The sequence below is a fragment of the Apaloderma vittatum genome, unplaced genomic scaffold, assembly GCF_000703405.1.
Source record: "Apaloderma vittatum isolate BGI_N311 unplaced genomic scaffold, ASM70340v1 scaffold3414, whole genome shotgun sequence".
In the NCBI taxonomy this organism is placed as follows: Eukaryota; Metazoa; Chordata; class Aves; order Trogoniformes; family Trogonidae; genus Apaloderma; species Apaloderma vittatum.
The window spans coordinates 34,541-56,074 of NW_009714226.1; the positions used below are offsets into that span (position 1 = coordinate 34,541).

Sequence of the window (21,534 nt, forward strand, 5' to 3'; positions counted from 1 at the left end):
CCAGGGGCTGATTATGATATCAGTCTAACTCTGTTTGCATTTATGTCTGTCGCTGACAGAAGCTGTGAATCTTCTACAGCATAATGGAAAAATGGGGTGGCTACTTGCTCCCCACATTTGTCTATGTATTGTAGCAAAGAGTTATTAAATGCTGCTACTTCATACTTCTTAGGGAATTTGATATAGTCCTAACCTATCATAAAGTCATGTTTTCCTTGATGAGTGGTCCTGGGTGTCCAGACACTAGATGTCACAATGTTTCGTTTCAGTGATGAAATGCCAATATTTAAACAAGCAGCTCCTAGATCTTCTTCCCTTTAGTGTGTGGTGCTTATGGGCAAGGGATAGACAAGAAAACATAAAAATTCAAAAATCATGGAATAAAAGGCTTTAAGACTTATGGCTATTTGAGAAGAAAATATTACCTCCTGTTTAGGAGTTCCAGGCAGAGCATTCCCTGAAAAAGTGGGGTTTTTTTCCTGTAAGGTGTCATCAGTGGCACAGAGCCCTGTCTTTCTCCCTTGTGCTGGCATTTTAATTCCAGGTGAGACTCCTGGTATCTAGCGCAGGCCTCTCCATGACATCTCCCCATTCCCTTGGCTCATCTGGCTGCAAGCCACAGCAGTCCCACAGAGATCTCTATTTATTTATTTTTATTTTTCTAGGCATTGGATTTCGAAAATAAAAACCTATATATTCTGAAAGTTGAAGCTACCAACACTCATGTGGACCCTCGATTCCTCTACTTGGGGCCATTCAAGGACTCAGCTACAGTCAGAATTCAAGTGGAGGATGTAGATGAGCCCCCCGTGTTCAGCAGACCAGCGTACATAATGGAAGTGAAAGAAGATGTTCCAATAAACAGTGTAATAGGAACGGTAACTGCTCAGGATCCAGATGCTGCCAAGAACCCTGTCAAGTAAGCACAGACTACTTTAGCTCGTGTGTAAATTTTTTACAGCATTCATTCTGCTTTTATTCGTGTTAGCACACACACACGAAAAAAGTCACTTGTAGCAATGAAATAGTTTGGGTATGCTTAAATATGGAGTATTGTAGATGTAAGTGATCTCAGACTTGAGTATATCTAGGTATATGTGCTTGTGTTTGTATGGCCCTTGCATCTTGAATTACACCCTGTCTTCTCCAGTAACTAATGCTTGTGGTTATTTCCACCATGGAAGAATTTACTGCGAAAAGAGCCCCAAGATGTTAGTGTCCTCTTTCCACCTTTAACATTTTTCCAGCGTGCTACAGTGCATATTCTCGGTTCTATGATGGGCAGGGGGGGTGATTCAGCAGCACTTTCTTCTCCCATCCATCCAGACCTGCTTAACAGAGGTCACATTTATCTTTGCTAAACTGCAGGCAGAAATGCCTTAAAAGCAGCTCACGTGTACACACAGACTTGGATCTCACTTGTATCAATGTAAGGTTAGTAAGATAAAAATCGGTCTCATGGACTTCATAAATTGCACTTGCCATGAATCAATAAACTAGTCTTAGAGTAAGTGGAGGGGAATGTTAAGGTTGGAGTGGCTAAACTTAAGCCTTAGTTCTTTGCAAATTAACAAGTACATTGTTTCAGTATATTTGAAAACATACCGGAGTACTTAAGTCATATTGGATAGTGTATAAAAGAACTTTTAAAATAGTTGTGTGCTTTAATTAAAGTTCATTGCTCCTGACAAGGCACTAAGAGGAGGAAATTAAAAATACAGCAATATTAAATCCAGGTAAATTTTCAGCATGTTTCTGGGTTGGGCACCTTGGACATGCAATAGTAGTAGTCTTCAGATCAAAATAGAACAATGTAGGTTTAATAAAAGTCCAATCCATCAATACTTTGCACTTCTGCAAACAACTATCTCTCATCAAGATATCTTACAATGCTTATGAGGCACGTGTAAGTTTTAAGCTCTCAGCTCATCTTTGTGAGAGGGGTAAATACTGTCATCTTAATTTCCTAGGTGAAGAAACTAAATCTAAACCATTTCTGATGGAAACCTTCTTTCTGCTCAGTTTATCTGCAATGTTCTGCCCATGAATTCCTGTTCAAGACTAAGCCTTCTCATAGTAATTAAGCTTTGCTTTCATTTATGCCACAACATGCAACAATTATATGGAGTTCTGGACTAGCAGAGCATAGTAGTTTAAAGAGCAATCTGATGTTTTGCTGCTTTTGGTGAAGCCTGGGGATAGAACGAACACCTTCTATAGCGTGTCTTCCTGGGCATGCTGGCAGGAAGATGAAAAATTGATTGGGGTTACACCCGGGCCCCTTGTAGTCTTCATATGAACCTGCTTTTCTATGTCTAATGGCACCAGAGAGCGAGGGGAGTGCTTCCCTCTGCTTCCCCGTGGTGATAACTACAACCATTTGCATTTCATACCAGCACCAGCTCCTAATTATAAGTGATTTACAGTGGATAGGGATTATGCTGTTCATTGTTGAGTACTGCCTACTGGCTCTTTTCTGTTAATTGAACGTGTGTGTTAAAACTTACCTATCTTTCAAAGGGCAGTTCTTTAATACAGTGTAAGTACTTTGCATATTAGTTCCATATAATTATTGAGCAAAATTTAGCGGAGGTGTCAAAATTGATACAGTGCAGGAGAAAACTCATCTGCTTTATACTCTAATAGCATGCAGCCATCAAGGTGAAAGGAGAAGGAAAAGGAAAATGAGGAAGAGGTTAGAGTAATATAAATAAACACAGCAAGAAAAAACATGAAAATCAGTAAGAGGGGAAGGAAATCAGCAGAGAGCAGTAGCCTGAGAGAAGTTAGCTTGCAATAAATGTAATTTTATGGTGCTAATATCCTGAGCATCTCCTAGAATTTAGGGGCATGGGTTGAGTCTGCATCTTTTTGACAGGGTGGGTGTTTTTTTCCATCATGCAATAGGGATGCTAAATCCGATTTTTACTCTGAGCTTCAGGGAAGATGCAATTAGACTGTATATATATGACTTGTCACTTGCTTGTCAATTTTTCTTGACGGTTAAAAATAAAATCTTTAGACACTTGCTATTACAATGAAAACCTTCCATTTTCTCCTTTACTTGAGTGAAGATTTCTCTTTTTTTAAACAAACCGAGCCCTAACTCTGTTAGATGAAAGCCCCTTTGATCTTCCATTAAAGGAAACCTTCACAATATCATTATGAAAATGCATTATGAAAAATTCACACACACATCCCTTCCTGACCCACAAATCTTCCTGACTTGTGGTTACATTAGACAGCAAGCTGCTGAACAGCAGAAGACAATGAAGCAAGAGCAAAATACAAAGCGGATATCTGCCCTGATTGCAAGACTGCATAATCGTTCGTGACCCGTGTATCGGTAGAGCTACATTTCGTCAGCCCAGCCCTCATAAATAAGCTTTGCTGTGACTTGATGTTAAGAAAATACAAAAATACACCAATAAATGTTTGGCTATGTTTGAATATGCATCCACGTGTAGCGGCATTAGTGCACTCCTAAGAAACACTCCACCGTCCAGCTGTGTTATAAAAAAAAGTTTTGCGTTCTGCTTGTGTTTGATCTAAACAGAAATATGATGAGCCACTGCACAGTGAAAAATATAATGCTGCAGCTAGCCCTGCTGTATTGTACATCAGATCTTTTTAAATTGCTAGTTGAGTTTTTTTGCTATAGTAACTCCTCAGAGGCATAATGAAGTTCATCAGTCACTGGAACTGTCTCCCTGCTGTGATTTGATTTACTAAAGTATCCCAGATGAAAATGATCTGCAAACAAATGTAAGGCTTAATTTTGTTTGTGTATTTTACTGACAACGTATTTGCATGTGTTAGATTCTCTCTTTCACCCTCCCCTTCTTCCTGTTACGTACAAGGAGAGACTGGAATCTACATAAATACCTTTTAACTTCCTAGCTTGTAAATTCCTTGAGGTTTGAAAGGGATGAAGTTTTGAAATCTGACAAATACACACCAATAATTTCATTAAATAAATGTGAAAATGAGTTTGATGTTGTCTGCTTAAATCTTACTAGGTTATGATCCATAAGTCAGAATCACCACCAATTCAACATAATTAACAGTCCTTGATCAAAAGAGACTGGATTATACTAACTGAGAAACAGAAGTGACAGTCTGGCTTATTAAAATCATCCTTCTAGTCCAGGGTTAATGATATAATTAGAATATACTTCAACTGCATTGACCTTGTATGTATTTTCTTTTGGATATGAAGAAATAAAATTAACATTTCATTAAGAAGCTGTTCTCTGGTTGGTTTTTTTTTTGGTGAGTTTACCTTTCTGCTGTACAAATGACTGAATATATATGTAGTTTTACAAGGACATATGTTTTAAAATTCTTAATAACTTGAAAAAGAATTCCTCAGTGTTAGAGCTCTGGTAACCTTCAAAAAAGTCCAGAACAATGTTGGGGTTTTTTTCATAATTTCCACAGATTGATTCTTGTACCACAGATTGGATTTGGGAAATATTGTGAAGTAAAGATAGCGATTACAATATGCCAAGGCATTAAAATGTGCTAAGGCAGTAAGGTATTTTAAGCCCATTCATAATATGAAGCATGGGTAAAAGCATAATTGAAGAAAAAAAAATAGAAAAAAAATGGACAACTCATGCCTTTAGCTAGTTGCTTACTTAACTGTCTTGCTGAGTAAGAGCCTGAAAGACACTATTACAGTTGGCTGGAACAGCTAATCTATGGAAAATCCTGATGCTTCATTTCAAATAGGAATGCAAAATCTAGGTTTAGTGCAAAATAGAAATACCAAAGTGTTTCAGCTGAAAGATATGGAAATGAGCTACGGAATATCTGAAAAATAATTGAATTCACAAAATACCAACATAATATCATATAAAAACCTGAATGAATGAAAGTTAAAATGAAATGTTTACCATATCAAATACTTACTTTCTCAAAATATAAGAGAGTCAGACCAGTTTGTATAAACTTGTTTCCATCAAACATTTCAGCTAAGTCAACAAATTCACACGTACTATTTAGGCTTGGACAAAACAACACAGCTGGCTGGAGCTGTCCCATCAGTCAGCACTGCCTACTTCCTGCCTTCTCATGTACCCTCCTCAAGCTGATGGTAACATTACAATGCTGCATAAAGGAGCTAGGTTAGTGACACCACAGTTGTTTTATATCTCCCCCTCTTTTTTTTTTATATTAGTAAAGAAAAGAAAGAAAACGCAGTAAGAATATAACTGGCAAATTAATAAATTGTAAACCTTTGCCAGATTCATGTTTCAGCTGAACTCTTCTGTTCACTCCTTCTTCCATGCAAAGCCTTTCTCAGAAGTTAAGAGACACTGGACAGGCACTGGGAAATCTGTGCGGAATAAGGGACACGTCATGCAGCTGCTTCTAGGGCAGAGCAGGGAATGGAAAGTTTTATTTAGCCTCTGCATTGCCCTCAATTCCCCAGTGGCAGTAAACTCTGCCAGTCATTCTCCTGGCCCAGTTTTCACCTGTCCGCGTACCAGCACAGCTCTACCCTTGTCTGGATGCAAGGGACAGCAGAAGCTGCCTTGTCTCCATCGACGTGTCCTGCACAGAGACCAGGGGAGCACACTGGGCTTCCTAAGGCTCTGTCCTGGAAGCACACATTCAGGCTTGAAACAAGAGCAGAATAATGAAATTGCATTCTGGCTTTAGCAACATCAGAAACATATTTCCACCAAAACCTCTATAATTGATCCAAGAATTTTTCTCTTCGTGAGAGACAAAAACAAGTCTCAGCATTTGGATTGGGGTGGCAGCACCCTCTCCGGTGAACTGGAGAGTTCTGCTTTTAAAGTTGGATTTGGTAAAAAAAGAAAAGATCAGGTTGAAAATGTGAATCTGTATTTGGACTCTGAACTCTTCCAGAGCTTGTTAGCATTCATTTTCACATCTAGATACCATCAAGCGGGGCTGAGCATGTTAGTTTTAATGAATTACAGCAAACCTTTAGGTGATATGTACCACAGAATAATGAATCTCTGTTCCATGCTGACTTGAGTTGGGGGGGCAGTCTTTTTAAATGCTGTGAAGTGAAAGGCAGATATGCACCCCAGCTGTCAGGTTTTATATAAGAAATGATTTGGAACAGTTGAGATATCAAACCATAAAAAGAGGGTTTTATAATGGGAAAGCCAACTCAGCCTTAAAATAAACTTCATATCTTTCAGGACACAGACTTCACATTTCTCTCTAAAAACAAAGCTTTGATGATTCTCAGAGGTATGTAAATTCTGCAGTAATTCATTTATTCAGTGACAATGCCCCACCTTCTAAATCAAACCTCCAATGTGACATTATCCAGTAGCTCAGAACTAGCTCTTTGTGTGAATATATAAAGACTCGGCAGCCTGTGCTGAAAACAAAAGGCAACCCCATTTACTAGCTGTTTGATGTCTAGTCTTAGAAAATGGTTTAAAAACATAGAAATTAAAAGGAAAGCATTCTCCTAACCCCTGTCTCTGTGTTTGCAGGTACTCTGTAGATCGACACACTGATATGGACAGAGTATTCAACATCAATTCAGGAAACGGTTCGATATTTACTTCAAAACCCCTTGACCGGGAAACACTGCTATGGCACAACATTACAGTAATAGCAGCAGAGATCAGTAAGTCAAACCTAAATACCACTGCTGTCCCTGATGTAATGAATTCAGCCTTCGAGTTGAGTGTGTGGAAAGCTCGGCTGGACAGATGTCAGGGTATATGGATGGTCCACTCAATACTAATGAAGACGTGGAAACTCTGCAAGAGGTGGTCTGCAGTTCTGTGTTTGCTAGGGAAACAGTTGATGAGGAGGTTACTTGGCTGAGCAGGAAGGAAAGGCAGAAATTCTCTGTTTTCTAATCAGTAATGACCATTCTTAAATTTGAACATTCTTAATTTTGAACATTCTTGATTTTGAATTCTGGAATTGGCATGCAAGCAAGCAAGATTCTTTAAAGCAAACTGCGGTCCATGGGTGAATTCAGTCTGATCCAGACTAAGTGTAGTATAAGCTGGATGATTTCAGGTAGGACTAAGGTGACTGGGCTGAGCTGGGTGCATCGATCTTAATGAGTTTAAGGATTTCTATTTTTTTTACTTCTTTTGCATCCTTTGAAATTACAAGCTAGAGTTACAAGTCACTCTCCCATTTGTTTAGGATTCTTCACAAGGGGTAATATTGTGATAACACTAGTCATATTGCTTTTAGGAGCTGAAATGCCAGGGATCTAGATAAGGACCTGTGTGCTAGGTGGCCTTAAACAATCCTTTTGAATTTTAATACATTAACTATAAGCATGTGACATACTCAAGTAGTAGGGAACGCAATTCTGTTTGCTTTTGAAAAGTCACAGTGCCTATGATTGTGAAGCTTGGTGGAATGGTAGATGGGTCCAATATACACAGCATTTTTGTGGCTGTCACAAAGTCTTTGTGCAACTTAGAGGCTAAATGGCTTTTTAAAAAAAAATACAAAACACATTCTGAGACAATATAAGCTCTGCTTTCTTATGTTTTGTGTACATGGTTCAGTCAGCTTCTGAATGGCAAGAAGAGTGTAACTATGGTGTACTTGACTGCAGCTTTCTTTATTCTATAGTCTTTTTTAAACCTGAAAACTGATACGAAACAATGGGGTTATGTAAAAGAGTAGTAGGGTAGAGTCTATAAGAATCATAGAATCATAGAATGGCCTAGGCTGGAAGGGACCTTAGAGATCATCTAGTCCAACCTCCCTGTCATGGGCAGGGATGCCTCTCAACTAGATCAGGCTACTCAAGACTCCGTCCAACTTGGCCTTGAACACCTCCAGGGAGGGTTCTCTCCCTCTCTTGAAAGCTTGCAGCTTTTATAGATAGGTATGTGATTTTGCCATGTCAAACACTGACTTCTGGCTGTCTTAGTCAGATGTTTGTGTTTCTATTAAGTCTGTGAAGGAATGATCTAGGGTCAAGAGTTTTACATTACAGACTGAGCTCCTGGGTAGAGGAGGAGATGAATAGTAAACACCTAAAAAGGAAAGAATAGGAGGAACATTTAGGAAGCACACTTGCATTGAACCAAGCAGAGCTGAAATGATACACAATAAAAAATAAAAAAAAAGTATCCTGCCTGAAAGCCAATTAAGCATCTATATAAAATATTCATTTAGTTCCTTGCCTCCTCCCCTAAGGACAGACCTTCTACTGGGCCAAACCCTCTCAACTAAACCATTTGTGTCTGACACAGGCTTCTGTCTTAATTACCATTTCTCTTTAGTCTGAAGTCTTCCAGGCTGCAACAAGCTACTTCCCAGGCTGTGCTTCACTGAGCCTACACCAAATTTGGCATAGCTGGGGTAGACGCCTTCTGAAGGCAATTTGCTTGGTTGAAATGCAGCTACCGTTCAAACAAGCCTTCATCTGATCCAGGCTACCTCGTTAATTTTAGCCTCAAGGGACTAAACTGGAAAGCACCACAGCTGAATGTTCCTAGCTAAAACCAGTGATTTGTAGCAAGGCTAGCCAAAGTCCCATGCCACTAAATTCCAGCTAATCACTGTTTGCTCTCAGTGACATACCATCACATCAAACTCCAGGTGTATTTCACTGAAGAAATATCCAGTCAAGCTACAGACAGGGTGTGCATTCAGATGGATGGGTGCTCACTTTGATATAAAAAAAGTAGAAAAAAAAATCATAAAGTCATAAATAAAGAGAAACACCTTCCAGTCATGACTGCTCTTGATTTCATTTTACAGTAGAAAAGAAATAAAATGAAAAGACAGAAGTTGTTTTGCCTCTAATTGTCTAGAATTGTCAGCAAGTGCAGAGAGCTCCATTTTTTCATATTCTTCTTTTTCACCAGTATGAGCTGCAGTTGCTCAACAGCCGAGAGAATCATGCTGTGAGTGCTGCAAATCAGTTGTTGGTGAAACGCTGGGGCAGTACATCTACCACAGTCACAACGCAAACTGGCAATAAAACTCAGTACACGGGGCTGCTGATGCACAGCTGCAGAATTACAGCTGATTTACCAAAGAGAATTCCCAGAGTATTTTTAAATATTCTTTACTTAACGTTTAGGGGTAAATCAAACATTGGCAGGACTTTGATGCTGCATTCAGAAAAAAACAACAACAACAACAACAAAAACTTTAACAGTTTGGTTTCTGGCTCAAGAGAAAAAATACCATTATAGAGATGAATAGATTTAAGCAGTCTGTTGAATCTATGGAGCTTTTTTTGGAGATGGAGATCATTAAATGATACTGCAAGTAAATTAACCTATGTCAATTAATTTGAAAAAAATAATTTGAAACATGACAAAAAAAGACTTAAAGTATATTTCCATTATATCAGAAAAAAGCCTGTGTTCATAGAGCACAGGGTTTTTATGAAACTTCTGTTTACTACAGTGTCATTTGAAATTGTGAGAATCTTAAGCACCTGGAAGTAAAATGAGAATCTGTAGTTCACGGTTCAAAAAACAGGAAAGAAAACAACTGTAATTCTAGAGAGGAGAAGAGTCGCATTTGCCAATATATTTGAATGTATCTGTTAGAAGGGTATGTCCTTATAAAACAGTCTTGCCAATAGTCCTGCAACTTCAAATAAGTACCTTTAATTTCTGCCTATTATAAAAATTCAACATCTGTATTGCTATATTCTAGCACAGAATTCAGTCTAGTCTCTATTATTCATAAACTGTTGTTTTACACATTGAATGAATTTAGCCCAATGGTTCGTAGTAGAAAGTGGTTTATGCCTAATGGAATCGTATTAACTTCAATGGATCTGTGGAGCTTTAAAGCACAATATCTTGTCCTAATGACTGAGCTCTGTAATACAAATATACAGCGCCAATTTTGGAGAAGGCTTTTTCAAATTTAAAAAAGTAATGATAAACAGAGTAATAGGGCTTTTATTAAAGCCTAACTGAACAAGCTACTGTAATGAATGCTTCTAGAAGCAGAGGAGGTATTAGATCTGCTATATTTTATTGCACTGGGTTTTTTTCACTTGAATCGTAGGTTAAAATGCATTAATAAACTATATAAAAACAGGCAGGAAACTAATGCAGCAAAACACAGTGTGAGTCCTCAGGAAAGGGAGAGGGAAGCTATTTATTTTAAATGAAACCCATTTTGATCGCATTTATTCCCACATAGATTTTGTGCTCTCACATTCCCCCGCACACATACTCCCAGGTGCTGAGATGGGTATATCCGGGTGACGTGACCTAGAATCAATTTTTGTGTGATACAGAGCAAAGGCCTATTGCCTTCATTCCATATTTTGTGCATCCTCATGACGAAAGCCTGCCACCCCTCAAGAGCAGAAGGAATGGTCCAACAGGATCGATCGTCCAACAGGAGGAGGAATGGTCTATACAATGTGGTGCATTTTCAAACACTTTCATTTTTATCTAGAAAGATGACAATATGTTCATCATTATTTTATGCTCAGGAGTATCCTTGACAAATTCAATCTCTTGACACTATACCGTCCTTATAGAGAAAAAAAACCCCATGTTTACATATAGGGATCTGGAGATTCTATATAGTGCTTATGTTTTAGTGTTAACTCTGGAATATCAGCCAAATCAATTCACAAGAGATTAGAAAATACGCATGATCAAAACAGCAGTTACTATTTATGTAACATAAAGGTAATCATGGTAGCTTAAGGAACTGTGTCACAAGATTTGTAGGGGACAGAATATCATATGTAACAGGTGCAGGGGAAAAAACCACTCAATTCCATCTTCATGACTATTCAGTCTTCCTGTTTCAGAGTTAAGGAAGGGAATATGTTCTAGAAATTTTGTTGCCATGAAACTGTATCAGTTTGGCTGATAAATAGATTTCATTTAATTCCAGTATTATATTTGTATATATGTGTGTATATATATATATAAAAACACATTACACATGATCATACTTGAAGTGTTAAAAGGAATTTGTAAATCCTGGACTCCTACCCAATCTTAACTGTATAGCTTACATTAAATCACAGTAATGACAGCACAGCACGGTTTTGTGGAATTCATCTCTTAACACATTCCCCAGAAATCAACAGAACATAAGTGGAGTATTGTGAGAGAGGAGAACTAAGGTGATGAGCCCCTAAGGTTTCCTTTTATTCTCCTGCACTGAGTGAGCACCTGGGTTAAATAAAATCTCTCTTCTTTCTGGTTTTATCATTTCAGATAACCCAAAACAAAGCAGCCGTGTCCCAGTGTTCATTAAGGTTTTGGATGTAAATGACAATGCTCCAGAGTTTGCCATGTTTTACGAAACCTTTGTCTGTGAAAATGCAAAGGCAGAACAGGTATGTTGTCTGCTTGTACTAAGAAAATATTCCAAATTAATTGAGTTTTGCTACTCTGCATCACCTCTTCAAGATGTATGCTTTGCATTACATCAAACTGTCGGGTCTGCAAAATTAAACTAAACATTGGCTGCACAGTGCCTGATTACACGTAGTGTTCTTGCAGCTAATGTGACAGTATGTTTTGGACTTTTTTTTGCCTGTGCTGCACCTTGGTGTCCCTGATTCATTTTCATTCTGTCATTTTCTGCTTTATTCAGGCACCTCCACTGTCTCTTGCAAAAACAGTTTCAGGTCCATAACTGTTAACAGGTCCTGTCTGTGATACAGCTGTTTCTTGCCAGATAACTCTCACTCTACCAGTCTTATTACTACGTGGTTCAAAGTAATAATAACAATTTGGAAGATTCAGCCAAACAATTCTTGTGACATGAGATTTGGGTAGATAAATAGACAGTCAGCTTAGACTATCTCACCTTTAGTCTCTATTGCTTGTCACATGCAAAGGTTTTTCCATTCATCTGGAGTGGTATCAGCATCAGCAGCACACGGATCATTTTTCTTAAGCTCATCATAGCAGCAACAGCAAAAAATGAATACAATAAGTTGGTATATAGATAACTGTAAGGTCCACTGACTTTGAAGATAATTTTGTTCTTATTGTTTCAGCTGATACAAACATTAAGTGCTGTTGATAAAGATGACTCTTACAGTGGACACCAGTTTTCATTCTCCTTAGCTCCCGAGGCAGCCGGCAGCTCAAACTTTACACTGCAGGACAACAGAGGTGAATTTCTGGGAAGACTTTTCTTTATTATCTCATCCTTGCTTTCAGTCTTCATACGAAGATTTAATGCGTGCTTTGTGTTTGCAGACAACACAGCAGGGATTTTCACCCGAAAAACCAGATATAACCGACATGAAATGAGTACCTACTTCTTGCCAGTGGTAATATCAGACAACGAATACCCTATCCAGAGCAGCACTGAAACGGTGACTATTCGAGTATGTGCTTGTGACCATCGAGGAAAGATGCTGTCCTGTAATGCAGAAGCCTTGATTCATCCTACTGGTCTTAGCACTGGGGCTCTCATTGCCATTCTTCTCTGTATCATCATATTACTTGGTAAGTAGCTCAGAGGCATTTTGTTTTTTTCATGGTTATTGCTACAAGTGAGCACATACACCCCGGGACAGGAGCAAACCAAAGACATCCTTGTCTTATCTGAATTTATATTATTGTATTTCCTCCTCTAAGGGCTGGTGTACAGGACACATCCTATCTAATCTTTGTTACCTCAAAGTTAGCGATGCCCAAGTAGGAGGGGACAGCTGGGCTCCACCCTCTGGCCAATGGAAAGAGACAGGCAGCTGTAGGGAGACACTCATCCCATCCTCTTTTTGGTATCTGACATGGACTGGACTAATTATGCTCTGCAGGTACTCGTCTCTTTCTGTTGACCACAAGGTTCTAAAAATTTTAAAACTTAATTTTAAACAATTAACTTCCCATGTCTAAACTGAGGAGAAACAAGGCTCAGTGCTTCTGTTCTGCTGGAAAAGGATGCCGAAATGGCTACTAAAGCCCTCTCAAAAGCAGCAGGGTTCTCTCTTTCAGGCACCTGTGAGTGTGAAAAGGCTGGATCCTGAGTGTGGAGGCTGTACAGATCTCTGGCTACAGCACTTACAGGTGGTCAGTGTTTATTTTTATAATAAAAATAAGGACAGTTTGCAACATCTCTCACATTCCTCTCCCCCACGTTCTACCCGTCTTGGACAGCAAACAGAGATGATCTGTCCCTCAGCCATTAACCATACTCTGTTCATCTGGAGAGAACTGTGAAATCCAACACAGGCAGTTCTCAGGGAGACATTATTAGTAACCTTTAGTATCTGGCCAGAAACAAAAAAGGAGTCAGACCAATTTTATAGCAGTAGGGTCAAGCAGGGGAGAAAATGTTGCCTTGGTGATTCCATTCCTTTCTACCATACTCATATCTTCCTTGGAGACGCTCATCACCACTGCAGAATCATCCTGATCTTTATTATTAATAAAAATCCCTTCTCCAGTGATGAGTCAAAAGACTGTGATGTGGTTCTCAGACTAACAATAGAGTCATGGCTCACCCAAATAAACGCTACTCCATTTTCAGAGAGGATTCCCACAGTAACAATCTTACCCTGAATTTGCCATTAAATTGATTTTTCAAAACATGGTATCATTGCCTCTAAGATCTGAGCTCACTTTGTATCAGGTTTCTTACCAGAAAAAGAAATCAAATGCTGTGGATAGTCTTGCACTCGTTAGTACAACTGTGCTCATTAATATCAATCTGACATCAAATGATTTCCTGGTTTACGTCAATCGAAAATAATTGATTCTGTGTGCTAAGCAGCACTTTATGTCAATTACTGCTCATGCCACCATGCTCCATAAGCAGATTTTCAATTAACTCAGCTATATAATTTTCTGTTTTCAGGCTGGTTGCAGGATTTGCATGTGCAACCACTACTGAGTGAAAGACAATACTCTGGGCAGACCTGAACCACAACTTAAAGTTTAGCAGCAACAAAAAGTACCTGTAAATTGCTAGATTTTTTTGCAGTCTGAGTCAGTCTAGCAGCTTATCAGGAGGCCTCAATACTATTAAACACTGACATGTAAATAAAGGAGAGGAACTTTAACATGTGGCTTCTAATGGGTCTTTTGCCTACAAGTACAGCACAAAATAAGAAAAAGTATCAGAGATGTGACATGATTATCAAAGTCTCATCCTTGCATAGTCTGTGTAATTCCTTTTTTGTTAATGAGATACTTCAGCTACCCTTCAGAGTAAAAACTATCATTCCTAGGCTTTCTCAGATCGTTCTACTGGCCGCTATTCTGGAAGCCCACTCAAAATCGACACTGTTTTTTTTCCAAGTTCAAAAATTTTCTCCAGCTATCTCTGTTCTCTCACATAGAACTTTCCCCAGTCCTCCCACATAGTGTCACAGCTTTACGCTTGTAAGGAAGAGAATTCTCCCTGACTGCATTTTTGCATAGCAGCAAAAAGAAGCATCAGTCAGATTAAGACCCTTAGGTGACACTGTAAGTAAGTCCTCATCATTAGGGTGAGAGCCTGGAGCTGTCACCCACTGAACCTTCAGTTTCACCACCTCACTTCTTTTCTTTCAACTCATATTAACAATATTCCCCCTCAATCACAGTATTCCTAAGATAATGACACATAAGCATTTTCCTAGTTTATCATGTCTTCTTGGGATCTTTCCGTAGTCAACAGAGAGAAAGAGCCTGAGACTCTCCTGTGGGGGAGCTCACCATTTAAAAAGAAAAAAATACAATGAATCAGCATTTTGTCTGCCAAAGAGAGCTAAGACAGGCAAGTTTCAACGAGCTAAACTTTTGGTTTGGGGGTGTCCTTAGTCCTTGGCATTGCCCTTAAAATGGTTACAAAAGAGGAAGGTCCTGCCAAAAAAAAGTCTTTTAACAGTTGCTGTGCTTTGACTCACACCATTTTAGAAACACAGCCGACGTGAAAGATACTTTTGATCCACCTTATCATCTCCTATCAATGAGTTTAGGCACTTTCTGATTTGATTTGCTATAAAAGAGCTATAGAGACAGCAAGACATGCCTTTTCTTGGAGTTTGCACAGCAGAGCTGAAATGTTGGGCACTGGGGACCTCAGAATACCAAAGCAACCGTGAGACCAGTAATAAATTCCTGCTTCTTGCAGCTCCTTGCCTTTGTAAATATTCGGCCATTTACCATCTTAAGGTAGAATCCAGCTAAGAAATCTGAAAATAACTTCTAAAGGAAATAAAGTGTTGAACGTATCCCCTTCCACTCTCTGTACCCCCTCCTCCAACAGTACCATTGTCGAGCAAAAATATTAGAATTTGGATCAGGGCCTTGGAAAGAGTTCCTGCCCTCCAAATAAATGAAAAATATATGTGTACACACACACACTATAGAATGAAAGGCATAAAATATCTGTTTGAGAAATCTCATGCTTTTGTCAGGTTAAAAAATACCATCACTGTATCTCATTTGTGTAAGATTTAAGCCATGTGTTTTTTTTAAGGTGATGTACACTGTAAAAATATGCCAGAAAAGTTAAAAAACTTGAACTTTGTGCTGGCTGAAAATCCACTCACTATTCCAAGCTTTTTTCCAGAGTAGGATAGATTTACTTATCTTGAAATGCAGCTTTGCTAACCTTTTATCATAGCCCAGGAGATACTGGCCTTGTCCATAGCACAAGTTGCATCTCATCCCGGCAGTTCAAGGCAAATATTGTCTGATGTTACTTATTTTGGAGAGAGGTTTTCTTCTTTTCTGACTCTTGTGAAACTAGTTCTGTTCTCAAGACAACAAAATTGCTGTACAACTCTGGGTAAAAACATGCCTACTGACAAAAAGACACTCCACTTGGCTTCTTACAGGCTTGACGTCTCCTTTCTTCTAGTGCATATCCCTGCCATTTCAACTCCCGAGGTACTCACAGGCAGAGCAAGCACAGTCTGAAAACCTGACGTGCACGCTTGCAGCTTCGCAAAACATCTTTTAAAACTTTGGATTCGAGCAGAACCAGAGAATTTCTTCTGAGTTTTAATGGAATGAGGGATTAACCTTTCCCTTTCTCTTCCTTTATTATTGTTTCCAGTTACAGTGGTGCTGTTCGCAGCACTGAGGCGGCAGCGGAAAAAAGAGCCTTTGATTATTTCCAAAGAAGACATCAGAGACAACATTGTCAGTTATAATGATGAAGGTGGTGGAGAGGAAGACACCCAGGCGTTTGATATCGGAACGCTGAGGAATCCCGAAGCCATAGACGATAATAAATTACGCAGAGACATCGTGCCAGAAACACTTTTCATGCCACGGCGGACTGCAACAGCGCGAGATAACACGGATGTCAGAGATTTCATTAACCAAAGGTTAAAGGAAAACGATACAGATCCAACGGCACCCCCGTATGACTCGTTAGCAACCTACGCCTACGAAGGTAACGGTTCTGTGGCCGAGTCCCTCAGCTCCTTGGAGTCGGTGACTACAGACGGAGATCAGGACTACGATTACCTCAGTGACTGGGGGCCTCGGTTTAAAAAGCTGGCAGATATGTATGGCTCAATGGACAGTGACAAAGACTCTTAATATGTTGCCTTTTTTTTTTTCTTGTTTTTTCCCCTCCTTCCTTATTTTCAGAAACAGCATTGAGATATGTGAAGTGGCTATTTCTTTCTATTTCTCCACAGCTGTGAGAAAGGGTTATCTGTTCTACCCATTCATATTGTCTAATGAATGCAGCCTGTGTGGATCAGCTGTCAGAAAACTTTTTCTAGTATCGTTTTATGAGCTTCCAAGAGGCAAAATTCTTATTTTTAGTGCATCCAGTTTACCAAGCAAATCTTACAGGCACAGCAGTAGTGGAGGGGGAGAAAATATGGATCAGATGGGGAGCAATATTTTTACTTGTTCTGCTTATATTGTAAATTGGAGTATATTACTGTTTAAGCTCACTTGCTCTTTTTACTTGTATTCAGACTACTCGGCTCAGATGACTGCGCTGTCAATTGTGTATTGCACATCCCAATGTAATGAGGTACCCTAGTTTACCCTATGTATTATAGTCAAAAGTAGTGGTCATGAAATGAAGGTTTATTATACAAGTAGAGTAAGCTGAGAAAAAAACATCAAACATGCATTTTACTCATAAGGAGGGTAGAAAGGCCTTATGGTCATTCAAATCTAAGTGTTTTTCTAGAACTCGCCATTGCCCCCAATGCACTGAATCATACTAACACACACATATATATAGTTCATTGACTGCTATGTATATATTCTTCTGACCTAGCGTTGCTGGAGAGATGTGTGCGCGTGCATGTGTGTGCGGTCAGTAGCCCCGATATCTAATTCTTAGATGGTTTCCCAGTTCTAACCCCGACTTGCCTTGTGATATTGGGAGAGTCATCTAATTCAGCTCCAGATTAGAACATGCCTCAGAGGGAGGAGCAGCTTGTAACTGCGCGTTTCTTCGTGCCCCTCACATCGGCCTCCACCTGCACACCAGTTCAGCGATGGTCACTGCGCTGGGGAGCTGGGAGCCAGGCTTTTCATCTCCATCTACTTCTGCCTGTTCCCATGTGCGGGAGGGGAGTAGTAGCCTCACAGTAACTGCCACCCTTTGGGGCAAGAGGAGCAGCTGCAAAGGAGGAAAAAGTGCTTTTTTTTATCCTGATCTTCCCTGCCTGGATGCCCAGGGTGGTCTGCTGACAGACTCTCTGCCCAGTTTTGCTATCTGTAAAGAAGTGGGGAAATAATGCCTACCTCATCAGGATGTTGCAAGAATTATATAAATCATTTCGAAAAGGCTTTAGAGATGGAAAACGCTGGCAATCTGCCGGAGGAAGTAATTTCTCATGCTTTTGGGTGGATATTTTCTTTCTTCTTTTTTTTTTTTTTTTTTCCAGATTCAAGCCCTGAATGCACAAGTAAGCAAGAATCAATTGTCATTCCAGTGGCCTGAAACATAGGGTTTATAACTATAACTCATTTTTTAAATAAGCTGCTCAACCAGGGCTGTTAAAAGACTTCACCAAAAGGTAAAATTTTCATCGCAAGTCTCTCTCTCTCTCTATGTTTATCTGCTTTGCCAAGCTAAGTAGTCTTTGTCCAGGGGTGGGCTGGGGAAAGGTGCTGTAGTCTCAGGCCATAACAGGGGTTTTTTTTCCAGGTTGTGCACCACTCAGTATTTCTGTTGGTTTGTAAAACGCATGCAGTTGCCGTTCTTCAAATCCAGCCATCTAGGAGAAGCTATCTGGAGAAAACCCAAGGGACTGCCATGGGTTGTTACCAAATTCCAGGAGCTAAAAGATGCCCTTGTGTCCCAAAGTAGAGACACAGCTCATGGCACTGTGCCACAGAATAAAGGCATTTTTTCATTTATTTTTTTTAAATATACCTCATACATAGGTAATCTCATTTATTTCATTTTGAAACAGTATTTGATACCAGAATTATGTGCATGGATCTGTTTCCCCCCTCCCCTCACCTGAATATTAAGTGAATCAGTTTGAAAATTAAAAAAAAAAAACAGCTCCGATTTACTCTAGAAATAGAGAAGGGAAAAAAGTTAATAAACAGAAAATTAAAAGGGATTAAAGATTAATCCCTGGAATTCATTACTCTGAGAGAGTTAAATAAAGCAAGCAGTACAATTCCTGAGTATTAGACTTTTACCAGCACAACGACATCATTTCAGGTTTTGCGAACCAGCTCACAGTGAGAGCTGGAGGCACCCGCGCTGCCGTGCCTGGACGGCCCGGGGCAGGACCCCTTCACGCTGGGAGCACGGCACATTTCTAGGTTTAGGGCCAGGCAGCTAACGGCTTGCAGATGCCAAGCACGATAGATAGGTTTTTCAGAGTGGTGGAGCCCAGAGTATCAAAAGGGTCTCCCTGATGGAGGCCTCGCATGGCGCTTCAGTCCAGGAGAGCCCAACTCCATCGCTTAGAGGGGCTGAGCCTGCCGCACCCATCACAACGGCAAGACTAGACCCTTATTACATCCTCCTGAGGGTCCCTCGGTAATTTAACATAATAAAAACCTTTGGAAGTCTAGCCCTTCACAGCTTCCTTGAAATCAGAGTATCCAGGAGGCAACCTGTCCGAAACGTGGTTCCGGCTCACAGGAGGGACCATCTGGATTTCAGATTTGTGGAGGAGCAGCAGATGCTCAGCACCACCTGCCGCAGGTCCCTCACTTTGGGCTCCGTAACACACACCCACATCTCGCCCTTCCCTCCGTGGGGTTGCCTTGAGCAAATCACCTCGAGCTCAGAGTCCAGCTGGACGCCCAAAGCAAGCCAGCAAACTGTCCCTTCCTCGCCTCAGGCCCTGAGGAGACACATTTGTGTGCAGAGGGGACGGCAAAGGTGGCTGCAAAACTGCGCTCGTCTCTGGCCCAGCGACCCCCCCTGCCCCAGCTCCAAGGGAAGAGGGAGTCACCTGCGCTTGGCTGGAGACAGACCTTGCACCCCGAAAGAGCTGGGTCACCCCACAGTCGCTCCTTGGGGTGGAACAACAAGACAGGAGGGTCACTGACCTCCTTGTAACTACTTTCCTACGGTTGTACAGTGATGTTTTCTGATCTAGTGATTGTGAGTAGCAGTCCGAGTGCAAGTTTTGTCTCGTTTGGGGGTTTTTCTTATTTTCCTTTTTCTTTTTTCTTTTCATTGAAAGCTGGTTTTATCTTGTCCATTGAGTGACACAGTAAATAAGTAGCTACTCATGCCTTTTGTGTAAATATATTATATATAAAATTATGTTCTATCACCACAAATACGGAGCCTGAATAGCAAATGGGTTCTACTAAGAAAATTCAAGGCAAACTTGCATCCAAATTGTTATGTATGCATCTAGGTTTTAAGGTCTGTTTCTTTTCCTGCAAATTAGACAGATTTAGCATCTTTCACACAGAAAGAAGAGTTCAATTCTCTCTTTGCTTCTTGCTTGGCAGTACCACAAAGTGCAATTTATGAAAACAGCACTGCGTATTAAATATTGAAAGTGCCATGTTGCAGTGAAATAAAAAACTTTGCAGTAGTATTTCCTTGCACTTTGTTGCATGCCGGCGTGCTAGATGGTAGAAATTAGTATTTATCAACACTTTCACACAATGCTAAAATTGTCATTTAAACAAGCATTAGGCCATGGGCTATGAAGTGGGTTTCGAGGCTGTTTTAAGCCTGCTCTTCTTACAAGCACATCTATTTCAGAAGATGAAATATTGTAAGTTTAGCTAAGCCAGGTAGACAGATAAGCAATGCAGTTGGCTTTTACCTTGAAAGAGCATCTGATCTAACAACAGGGGACTGATTAAAAGCTACCAAGGAATTCAGTGGAGTTAACAATAAACAGGTTTACATGGGAGACTTGGCCACCCTTGCTACTGCAGAACAGTAACATCTCTACACTTCACAGAATCATGGAATGTCAGGGCTTGGAAGGGTCCTCTAGAGATCATCTAGTCCAAGCCCCTGCCAGAGCAGGATCACCTACAGTAGGTCACACAGGAAAGCGCCCAGGCGGGTTTCGAATGTCTCCAGAGAAGGAGACTCCACAACCTCTCTGGGCAGCTCTGTCACCCTCACAGTGACATGGAGTAAGTTTTCTAGTACAGCTATTTCATCCCAGCTCCCAAAACAGCCACTTCATTCCAGAATATATTTTATTCTATCTTTTTACTCCGGAAGAATAATTATTTCAGGTTAAAACCAATTCTGTTCCACAGCAGCACCAGTATGGGGAGACATGGCAGCACATGCCCCCAGTGCAGTTGTGCCAGGACATCTCTCTTTGTAGAAAAGCTCTTGGAAGAGAGCTGAGGCAGAAACTTGCAGTGCGCTCTGGACAAGGGAATTTAGGGGTTTACACAGGTCTCTACTAACAATAGCACAGGACTGGTATGTGTTCCCAAACATGATGTAGAGAGAGAGATGCAGGTATTGCTGGTAAAAAAAAATGCTGAGAAAGATTGTGAATAGAAGAACATTCCACCTGTACAAGCACCAAATTTTTCTAAATCTGTCCTAAGAATCAGATATATTTTTCTGACATTTTGTGTTTCGTTACTTGTCAGGTCTCACTTCATTCTCTGGACAAACATTTCCTAGCTCTTAAATGTGAAGAAGAGAAACAATCTTCAAATGATCCAGTTTTGCAAGTAGCAGGCTACATTGAAAGGCACAACATTTCCATTTCTCTGTAACAAAACAAAAAAATTGCACAAAACCCAACTAACTGAAATCTGTACTACCATAAAACACAGAATGGTCATAAAGAAGTAGAGCAGGGGAAAATGGTTTTTGGAATGTGTGTCTGCACATGTACAGTATGAATACAAAGAAGGGAATTAATGACCATTGGGAGCTGCCTGTGCTTCAAAACCAGAGTTACCCATGTTGAGCAGAGCCAAGAGTGCAGTCACTTTTAACACTTTCAGGTTTCCTACAGCAACCAGAGGGAGGTTTGCATGGTTAGAATGAGAGGCATCATCTTTTTCAGACCAAGCAAATTAAATTCAAGTCGTTCCCATGCCGATCTCTAGGAAAGAAAGTCCCTTTGTAATGATTATTATTAAAACGTATTAGATTTCTGCAGCAGATCTATCTTGATGGCCTTGTGCAGGGTGAATTCCAGGCAGGTAACTCTCTGGG

The 21,534-nt window shown here is 40.2% G+C and overlaps 1 protein-coding gene across 1 annotated transcript in view; it reads left to right on the plus strand.

Moving 5' to 3' along the window:
- Positions 1–16,740, plus strand: part of CDH6 (cadherin 6, type 2, K-cadherin (fetal kidney)) — a 47,365-nt gene extending 30,625 nt beyond the window's left edge. Inside the window, exons 6-11 of the mRNA XM_009868654.1 lie at positions 666–919; positions 6,486–6,622; positions 11,190–11,311; positions 11,981–12,098; positions 12,186–12,437; positions 15,982–16,740. Of these exons, the coding sequence (XP_009866956.1) occupies positions 666–919; positions 6,486–6,622; positions 11,190–11,311; positions 11,981–12,098; positions 12,186–12,437; positions 15,982–16,472 (1,374 nt within the window). The 3' untranslated portion in view covers positions 16,473–16,740. The remainder of the gene's footprint in view (positions 1–665; positions 920–6,485; positions 6,623–11,189; positions 11,312–11,980; positions 12,099–12,185; positions 12,438–15,981) is intronic.
- The last annotated feature ends 4,794 nt before the right edge of the window (positions 16,741–21,534 follow it).